Source organism: Varanus komodoensis, unplaced genomic scaffold (genome assembly GCF_004798865.1).
Source record: "Varanus komodoensis strain SLA01 unplaced genomic scaffold, ASM479886v1 scaffold2, whole genome shotgun sequence".
NCBI classification, from domain to species: domain Eukaryota; kingdom Metazoa; phylum Chordata; class Lepidosauria; order Squamata; family Varanidae; genus Varanus; species Varanus komodoensis.
In genome coordinates this window covers 23,348,859-23,359,459 of record NW_025335568.1, presented here as the reverse complement: position 1 = coordinate 23,359,459, position 10,601 = coordinate 23,348,859, and the positions used below count along the sequence as shown (strand labels likewise).

The following is a 10,601-nucleotide window of genomic DNA, read 5'->3' as shown; positions in this document are numbered from 1 at the left end:
TTCAACTTTTATTTCAGTGGGCTGCACTGGATTGAAGCCCTTCTGTCTTTCAAAATTTTCAAGAACAGTAGACTAATATTTTGGGTTTAACTGGCTTTTTAAGATTTATTCTCCTAAATTTAGGGTATCTTAAAAGACACAGGGATCATGCTGGATTAGTAGCAGTAGGAAAATATTTACACAAAATATTTTGTTTAAACAATAAATAGCGAATGAATGAATAAAAAAGAACAGAATATAAACCAGGCAGAATTGCTTCAAAAATAATAGCAGTCACAAAATGTTAGCTTCTGAAGTGGCATCTTCAATCCCACCATTGAAGACTTTTGATTTCTATCTAGTGCTGCTGTGTGTGGTGCACATGTTTCACAAACGAAAATGGTCCAGTATAAGACACAAGGATGTGGTCATTTTCCTCACACAGTCAGGGATCTTCAGAGGATCCAATGAACATCCAGAGTCAGCAGAAGTACTCGGACCTTGAACCTTCACTTTTGAATGTCATCTGAGAGTCCATACTTGACCTAGAACAAAGAAGCAGACGTTCTGACTCGTCAGTATTCCGACGGGCCCAAAGTTCTCCACCTGTCCCCACTGAACGTGGTTTCAGGGAAAGAGTTTCAAATTTGACATAAGTTTCTTTTGCAAGGTCTGCTTCCCTGGTAGATTTGGGTTTTCTGTGAAGCATTAAGACTTTATATAGTAAAAAAAATATTAATGGCAGAACAACTGCACAGGCAACCCCACTGGCCACCAGCAAAATGGAAACCTGAAAATCATCTTCCATTCTAACTCCATCTGTAGAGAAAATGATGCATTGGTCTTTTGTAGGAGGAATCCCTTTGGGACAGACGCAGGCCATGTACTGGGTACTGGGCTCCAAACCATCTATTGTAACTTTGTTTTTTGTGGGGTCTGTGCTCAGTGGCAACATGTCCTTCTCCCCATACTTTGAGTACAACACTGTCAGAGGAGAATTACTGGAGGCATTGACAGTTTTCCACATTAAAGTAACTCTTTCATCCGTTTCAGGAATTACTCTTAGATTTTTTACTGAAACCGTCTGTACTGCTGCTGTTGCTGGGCCAAGTGATACGCCACCATCTTTCTTATTAGTATCACCAGGCTGCTTTTTGCTTCCATTGGTAACTGCTTTGGGAATCTTTTTTCCATCAGGCATGGACTTGATTTGCTTTTTGTCAGGGGCTCGTTCAGTTGTGGTCCTTTCAGTGGCAGCTACTGTTGTAGAAGTAGTAGTAGTTATAGGCAATGCTACGGAAGAAGAGGTAGTCACATTTAAGGGTTCTTCCTTGATCTCTTCTTGGGTGGTGTTTTGCTGGTCTGTGCTGGTCTTTTTTCCATACTTTTGTGGTGACACTGTTGTGGTGACAACACCAACAACAGTGACAGTAACAGAAGCTTCTGACATTCCAGCCAAATTTTTGGCTTTACACCTGTAGTCTCCTGCATCCTTGTAGGAAATGCCTGTCAAGCTAATGATAGACCATCTTACACCCTCTCCTGGGCTTTCTTGAATAACTGGAAAAGAAGCAAATGCAAATAAGAATTTGGACACAGAGAAGCAGCTGTTGTACGTTAGTCATGCTTTTTGTGGCATTTGAAGAAACATTTCAAAAGAAAAGCATCTTTTTCAATATGGCTTAATTAGTTCAATTAAGTTTTTAATTCAATTAAAGTTAATTTAATTTTAAAGACTGTATCTTAGAAGGTGCATTTCTCCTTCTTCCTTGCAGGATAAAATAAAAGATGGGATTTCCATGGTACATCATCCCCTGCTTGTACATTACATACAATGGTAGCATTTGTGGGTGGGTGAACACAAAGGAATTTCCAAGGGGGATTACAATGTAGACCTACTGTAGCTGATAAACTGGTTCAATTCTATATCCTGTCATTTACATTAGGATAAAGGTTTCTCTGTCATATTGCATCTGTTTTAAAGGGTTTGCCAGTGCCAGAACTCTGTTATCACTATTTCTATGAATGGCCAATATTAACCATGTAATTATCACTTTCTGTATTTTCTGCATTTCATATTCCTCTAAATATAGATATACACACATCGTATTTGCGTGCGTGTGTGCACATACATGCGTGCACCTGCAACTGAGGCCAAGGCTTCCTGCATCTGATTCAAGGGCCTGGTGTTAATGTAGAAAGCCCATCAGCTTGGGGTCACTGAATCTGAAGGACTACCTCTTCCCGTATGTTCATTCCCAGATGTTCTCTGGCATCATCAGCAGAGATCTTCCTCCAAATGCCCCCACACATTCTCAGATTCAGCACATGGGTGTTCATTAACAGGCCTTTTCTGTGGTGGCTCCCAAATGCAAGAAAGTGCTCCCTAGGGAGATCTGCCTAAAAACCTACTTTTCAGCTCCAGAAAATCGCCATTTAATTCACTCAGGCTTTTTAATTTTTGGCTAATGCCTGTTTCTCATTTAATGATATAAAACTGCACTTTAAAATTGTCCTTCTTTGTATTTTATCCATAATGACATTTATCCCTCCTTTTAAAATTATTTTAAAATTACCACTACTGAAGCTTTTAAACTCGTTTTGTTTTACATTAGTTCATTTGTGTTTGTTTTCACCTTGCATATCACCCTGCAAGCCTTAGCTTTATTCAACTCAAAATGGGAATATATGAATAAAGTGGACTGCAGTCTTGTACGAATACTATATTTTTCCAAGATAGGGTTAAACACACTCATGTTATGCTTAGGGACAGGGGCTGATACAAGTGGTTAAATGTGGAACAGAAAATCTCGCTTCTGCCTCTTGGATAGTCTACATGGAATGCCAGAACCCGACCAGCTGATCATTGAACTGATGTTGCTTCTGATTTGTCAAGGAGACACCAGGCTTAGGGGAGATAGCTGCCTTTTGAGAAACGTGGCCTCTTCTGACTGGTCAGCGTCTGGACATTCATGTTCTTTCGTTCTTTATGCATTTGTTAGATCAGAACTCTGTCTGTCTATCAAGAATAATGGCACCCAAGGTAGCTTACAATCATTAGTGAAACGTGATTAAAACAATAATGAAAAGGATGAGGAGAGATGGAAGAACTGGGCATGTTCAGCCTTGAGAAGAAAGACTGAGGGGGGACATGATATCCCTCTATAAGTACCTCAAAGGCTCTCACAAAGAGGAAGGTCAGAATCTCTTCTTGCTGATGCCAGAGTGTAGGATATGGAATGATCAATTCAAGTTGTGACAACCCAGATACAGGCTGGACATCAGGAAAAGCTTCCTCACTGTCAGAACAATATGGCAGTGGAACCAGCTGCCTAGAGAGGTGGTGGGCTCTCCCACACTAGAGACATTCAAAAGAACCTAGGCATCCATCTGAGTGGGATGGTATAACATGGTATCCTGCAACAGCAGGGGGTTGGACTCAATAGCCTTCATGGTCCCTTCCAACTCTACTGTTCTATGATTCTATATATTAAAACACAATAGAAAACACAGCAATTACAAAATAAAAGCAGCATCCAACCCAGCAGACCTGTTTTCTCATGAAAGGCCTGCATGAGTAAATCAGTCTTTGCCTGCTGGTGGAAGATCAGAGTGAGGACAAATCTAGCCTCCTGCAGCTGAAGGTTCCAGAAAATGCAAGCGGCCACCAAGAAAGCCCTCTTTTTGCATCACGATCAAATACACTTGCAGTCTTGCAAGAAGGGCCTCTTCTGAAGATTTCAAGGTGCACGCATGGCATGGAAGCTAGTCCCAAGCCATACAGAGCTTTATAGATTATAACCAGCACTTTGAATTCTGCCCCAAGACAGACCAGTAGTCATGGAAGCTCCTGCGGCAAAGGAGTTGCATGGTCCCTGTCACTGGCTCCAGCAAACAGTTGAGCTGCAATCCTGTGGACCAGCTCAAGCTTCTGAACAGTTTTCAAAGGCAGCCCTACGTCAACTGAGGAGTCCAAATTGGATGCAGCTAACTCACATGGCCAGATCAACACCTCTAGGAATGGCCTGTGGTGGGCAAAATACACTCCTGGCCACCACCAAAACCTGAGTTTCAAGGCTAAGCCTTGGAATGCACCCAACTTGTGAGCCTGAGTCTTTGGGAGGAGTGTCATTCCAGCCAGCACAGGTTGAATCTCTAGGACCTGATCTGCCATTCACTGAGCAGGAGCGCCTCTGTCTTATCTGGATGACTTATTTATGTATGTAAAGCTTTTATATACTGTTCTTCGCTAAAAGTCCCAGGACAGCAGTACAATGAAATAGAAGTACAGCATCAGAGGACAAAATTCAGATAAACTTCATGCAGTCTGCTAACTTTTGAGGTCAGTGTGTTTGTGTGTGTGCATATGCCCCCCCCCCTCAAACACAGAAAAAGAGATAGAGAAAGAGATATATATCTTTCATTTATTCCAGAGGTATTGCTGTGTTGTTTCACTACCTCTGGCCATATCCTCTAGATGAAGCTGCCCGAGCAACCCAGTGCAATTCATGCCTGAGTAGGGGTATGAGCCTGGGTCTACCACTCCAACTGCTGAGGCGCAATGACTCTCAGTTATCTGACAGAGCATTTCTGCCTTTGTGAGAGCAGATACCTGTGTAGTTCACGGGGATGTTGTCTGACCTAACCCACGTGAGCTGTGGGGTCGGATAGCCCGTTGCGTCACAACGCAGTAGCACGTTGCTTCCAAGAGGCGAGGTGATTTTTGTGGCTGAGGTCATCACGGATGGTTTCAAGCACTGTTCCAGCTCCGCTCTCTGAAATGTGATCCCAGCCAGGCTTTCAGGTCCACTGCAAGCCACAAAGGGGTCCAGAAGCACAACAACCGTATCCACAATTTTGGACAATTCAATCAGCTTGGATATCCGACAATCGCAATACCATGGATTGTCCTGCAAACCTTAAAGTAGAAAAATTGCATACTTGTAAGCCTTGCCAGCATTTCAACTCTGCAGTTAGACTAGGGTAGCACCATTTGTCCATCTTTACCCTTTCAGTGTTGATAAAAAGTTGTAGAAGCAGCTTTCGGCAGCATATGAAGCCAAGCCAATCATACTAGATTTCCAATGCACTTTCCCAATCCGCAATATCTTACTTGAATCTTTTCCCAACATATGCACTACTTCTTTTCTTAGCAGTCTAATAATGAAAAACCATCCAGAACAGCTTCCCCAGGACTGAGCATTCCCAGGGAGAATGGAATGCTGACTGAGTTTGCAGAAGAGAAGGAATGAAAATGGGGGAAAGGAAGGGAATGAGAACCTTGGAAAAAAGCACAGCTGACTGGCTGCATCCGGAGCAGGCACGTACCACCCCCTAATTTTTGGATGCTGGTCATACTTAAATATTTGAAATGCCGAAGTTCATTGCTTTGTGTGTTCTCCCCCATTATGCCTTTCCATGCATGTCTGAAAAATTTCTCAGCCCATTTCAGGGAAAGTCATTAAAAGCAGCTTTCCGTAATCTAGTGTCATCCAATGTGTCAGACTATAACCCCAATCATCCCTGGTCAGATGGCTGGGAATGATGGGGATTGTAGCTGAACACAGCTGGAGGAGACCAGATCGGAGTAGGCTGCTGAAAGGTAACATGTCCCACTGAGAGGTTCTGCTCAAGCTTTGATGTACCACCTCAGTGCATCCCATCTTCAGATGCCATATTGCAATGCTACTGCTCCCATCCAGTCAACATCAGATTAAGAAACATGGGATTAGTCTGGGTGCTGCAATCCATACACCTATACCAGGGTTTACATATTGCTACCCAGATGCTTTTTATTTAGTAAAACCAGAATGAAGGGAAACTCCATTACTGCAACTGTAAGGTCAACCCAGACACAGAGGTGTTCCTCATTGAGGCAAAGGAGTCAGAAACAGCATCCTTCCTGGTCCCGGTATTTATTCAGAGACACCATTGGCTGGCACAGATCAAAGAATGAAATGTAAGATTTTCAGCAGCTTACCTAATATGATCCTCTGTGCTATGGAATCTGTGTTCCTGGGTGAAGCTATTTCAGAAAAAGGAAGCCAGATATCCATGAGGTCTGATGGCAAGGAGGTTAATTTATTGCTAGAAATGTCCAAATAAGTGAGATTTCTCAGATATTTGCCAGCCTCAGCTGGGATACTGGTCACTTTGTTGTTATGTAAGTCAAGGGTTCGGAGGTTAGGCATCTCAGCCAAAGATTCCCAAGGGAAACTCGACAGTAAATTTCCATCAAGGCGCAACTCATGCAGCTGCTTTAAATTGTAAAAGCTGCTGGTGTCAATGTTTGCCACAGAGTTATAGGTGAGCCACAGGTATTTTAGATCCACCAGGTAGTAGAAGGATTCTGTTGGGATCTTTCGGATGACGGTCTTTTCTATCCGGAGTTTTACAGTGTCCACAGGAACATTTACAGGGACCTCAAACATATCAGGATCATTACACAACACAGACCTAAAATGAAACAAAAATAGTTAGCAATTTTCACATTGTGCTAGCTAACCATTTGTTGTCCAATTCAATTAACATGAAAATTGGGGAGCAATCAAAATAGAGAGGGGAGCAGAAAATATTGTCCCCCACTACTGCTTTCAATCAGCATAGCAGTGTACCCAATGGATAGCTACACAGAAGGGGCTCCTGAACCTCAGGCTCAGGAGTCACATTCTGGCGCTCCAGGGTCCCTTGGGGGGCCACACCCCCTTTCCTTGGCCCCAGCCATTGGCTGTCTGCGGTTTCACAGGTTTTGTTCAGTATTCCAACAGGCTGCAATCTCCTAAGGCTTAGCTACTGACAATAAGAGCTTTAAGCTGTGCTTAGTTTTGCATGTTGGCTCCACCCACCACTGGGATGCTTCTCCCAAGAGCACCTCCAGAATGGAATCCCACCTTCAACTGAAAGATGGGAAATAGCATCTTAAGAAGATAGCATGGCAGTAAGTTGCACTTGTAATTACACGGTGATGTATGTATGCATGTATGTATGTATGTATGTGAGGTGTATCTATACTGAGAATATATACTTTGTTCTGACACACACATACCTTTCACAGCATTAGTTAACTATGGTGTCTGTTTCACAGGCATAGAACCTGGGAGCTCACAAGGACTAAGGAGAGAATATAATCCAACTCCCTGCCAGGCCTCATGCAAGAACTTTCATGGTGAAGAATTTCATGTGCCAGTAATACACACCAGTATGCACTGAATGAAATGAAAGAAGAATTTTTTACAACCTCCTGTAGAGTGATTCTCCTGGCCCAACCATTAAGAGAATAAAAACAGACTCAGTCTTAAAGTCTGCTCCTCTGTGTCCTTCCTCTTACAAAACATATTCAGAAAGTGGTACTGACAAGACTTGTATTCTATACATTTATGTGTATCCGTTGGCCTATAGCAGCTTTCTCCATCCTGCTACTCTCAAACTCCTCTGGAAAATACTTCTATAAAGTGCTCTTAATAAAGGCTCACCTATACAAATTTTTGTTTTCTAAACTGGTGCAGTCCTGCTGCCATTTATCAAGATTATAGCCCACTTCAACATGAGCAGTAGATTAGGTGGTGACACTCTGCTTGTATCACAGCAGACTGCAGGTTCGGAAGGGAAAGAATCACATCAGTGAATTTCAAACAAAATGACATACAGCCTTCACTGTGCATCAGTGAAGGCTGTATGTCTTCTACCTGACATGCTAGTGTTCTACATGGGAAGCTTATTTCCTCTCTATGCAGTGTGAGTAAGCCAACTGATTTCCCCACCTGGATTCTGAAGCGGCCCAGTCCAGACACAGGGTTAGCACCTCTCCTACCATGTATGAAACCATGTGCCCCAGGCTGAAGCTAAGAACAGCATGCAGAGGAAATTCCAGATGACTCATGTAATATCTCGAACAGTCATCTTTATATCCTTATATACATGTAAACAATGTAACTCAACTGCATTTAAAAATACATATAATTTCTCAATCTAATTTTCATTCAGCTATTTCTCATCTTAAGCAATACACTCATAAATACATATTTAGGGTGGATTCACAGAGGACAAACCTCAGTTGCAAAGCTTCCTGTATCCAAAGGACAACCCATTGTCAGGTCAGCTTCAACCATAAGAGGAGATAACCAGGACCTTGATGTTCCCTATTAACAGTTAGCACCTGACAGCAGACTTGGGCAGGCATACCTGTTCACCTGGTCTTAATCTGCTCTGCTATGACAAGATGTAATTATTCCTAAACTTGTATTTACAGTATGTGTGCAAACCAGCATATGCAAATCTAAAGCAACTCAATTATCTCATTTTTGGCAATGCACAAGTGCTACCCTGGACATATGACCATCAAAAAACATACTTCTGAGCAACAGCTTTTCATTACACTTCCAGTGTTTCCTTCACATGTTGGAATCCCAGGTTGTTCACCCAAATATTTAAAGGGTGCCATTAGTAGACTCTGTGTATAATTCCATGACCTGACTGTAAAATCAGAGAAACTCTTGTAAGGTCAGAATAGGATTATTGCAGAGCAAGTAATGAAAATGAAGCTGCAGCAATAGTTCTGCGTCAACATCAGAGTCTCTGAAAACACTTGGCAATACAAGCACCTTTTTGACATGGGATCCAATGCACAAAAATAAAAAAATATATATAAATTTTATTGTCAAAGGAAACATTTCCAAAACTGCTGAATCACAATTGAGTGGATTTGGCATTTTACTCCTTTCCCGCACCCAATGCATGCAAAAAATTAGAAAAGCATTAACAGTGGAATCCTATACATGTCTACTCAGAAATAAGTCCTATTGAATTCAGAGAGGTTTATCCCAGATAAGAAGAAATAGGATTGCAGCATGAGAAAGAAACTGCACAAGCCACAAAGAAAAAGCCTTTTCATCAATTATGATTATTAGAACTGGCTTTAGAAAACTAGGCATGGCTACCATGTGACAACTTTCAGTAGCAAATAAACAGAGTTTAAAGAATTTGAAACTAACCAGTCCCTCCCAGCTGAGACTGAGGCAGGTTACAAAAAGCAGTTGTATTTCAAGTGCCCTTTGCAGATTTACAAACCTCAATGCAGTTTCTACACAGATAAATTATCCTCTTCTGTTTGTGTTTTACTTTGTTGTGCTATCACTTTCCATTTCCTAGGTGAGACTGACAAAATATAAACTTTTATTTCTTAGGCAGTTTGTAGTGTGTGTCCCAAAGGGACGCAATGATACAACTAAGTGAATGTGCAATTTGCAAAAGTGAACAAAGAAAGAAATATATGTTATCAGGCTACAGATGATAGCAATTTCAAGGATTCCAGATCGTGTCCTTTCTCCAGTGATGGAGGCAGTGGGGAGAGAAGAGACAGGTGCAAAAACAAGCTTCTGGATTGCTCTAAGGAAACAGAAGAGATATCACCAGATTTGAGGAAACCCACAAGAAAAATATTTGGGAGAACAGAGGAAATCCCAAAAAACAGCCCAGTCAGGATATGGAATTCTGAATGCTTGGAGGGGAAAAGAGAAAACCGGAGGGAAGAAGAGAACAAAGTTCCTGGCAAAGACATGGCTGGCTGCCACTCCGAACAAAAGCACTGCCCATGGCAACATTTTATTGCAGGTCTTGTCTGTCTTTTCCTTTTGTCCAGTGAAACTACCCTGCTGAATGGTGTACCATAACTATACGGAAGTGCCATGCTATATGGATTTAAAAACTATTTTCAAAACCCCAGCATTGCATTGCAGTAAAGACTTCACTGCCAAGAAAGCGAGTTCCTTCATTCTTTTCCTCTTGCTATAGTCCCCTAAATGCTACATACAATCCAATTAAACCAGATTTCATGGCCACCTACCCTTGTCATGCATGTAGCTTAGTGCAATAGTGCAGCAAAGCATTCTAGTTTCTTCCCTGGTAAATGAATGCATGACAAGAATAATGTGCAAACCAGATGTAATGCTTGAATTAACATCAACTGCCAGCATAGTTCAAAATGTTATCAGCCCTTCTTCCACTGATCATACTGCACAACATTTGCTTTAAAACGATATAAAGAAGAGGCAAACCTACCTTGTTCCAGTGCCGTCACTCCTGCCATGGTAAATGCAAGTACACTGAGAAGGGCAAAAACTATGCACTTCTTCAAAAACGCTCATCAGCATGCAGACAGCAGTAATCAGATACATGACTTCCTTCAAAACAATTGATATATCCAACTTCTAAATCGTTTATTCCTAGGCACTCATACTGTGTGTCACGGTTGTGAATGTAGGCATCCATTTAGTAAGAGCAGATTACCCTGGATTAGCCAAGATCTGCAGTTACATAACCTTCAAATGTATTCTGAAAAGGATCAGTTGAAAGAGCTTGTTCTTTATTGTGTCAAAGGAGGAATACATTTCCTTTAAATTACATCCACCTTGAAACAGGCCTACTTTAACAGCAACTCAAATACTGATTTAAAAAAAATCTTTGCAATTTAGATAGGCAATGTGAGTAAAGCAGTCCTAAAAACACACACAAGCCATTCTATCATTTAAATAAATATACAGTGCAAGGTATGTATATAATACAGCAAAGATTTTGGATTAGCAGCAGTGCAGCAAGGATCCAAACATGCCTTTTGCATGATTTGC

The 10,601-nt window shown here is 41.6% G+C and overlaps 1 protein-coding gene across 1 annotated transcript; it reads right to left on the bottom strand.

Moving 5' to 3' along the window:
• Positions 1-460: 460 nt before the first annotated feature.
• LRIT3 (leucine rich repeat, Ig-like and transmembrane domains 3) lies at positions 461-10,151 on the bottom strand. The gene is made up of 4 exons (XM_044428505.1): positions 10,036-10,151; positions 5,960-6,435; positions 4,592-4,897; positions 461-1,539 (listed from the first exon to the last, which is right to left on the bottom strand). Exons 1-4 carry the CDS (start codon positions 10,149-10,151, stop codon positions 461-463), a joined length of 1,977 nt encoding a protein of 658 aa, XP_044284440.1.
• Positions 10,152-10,601: the final 450 nt, after the last annotated feature.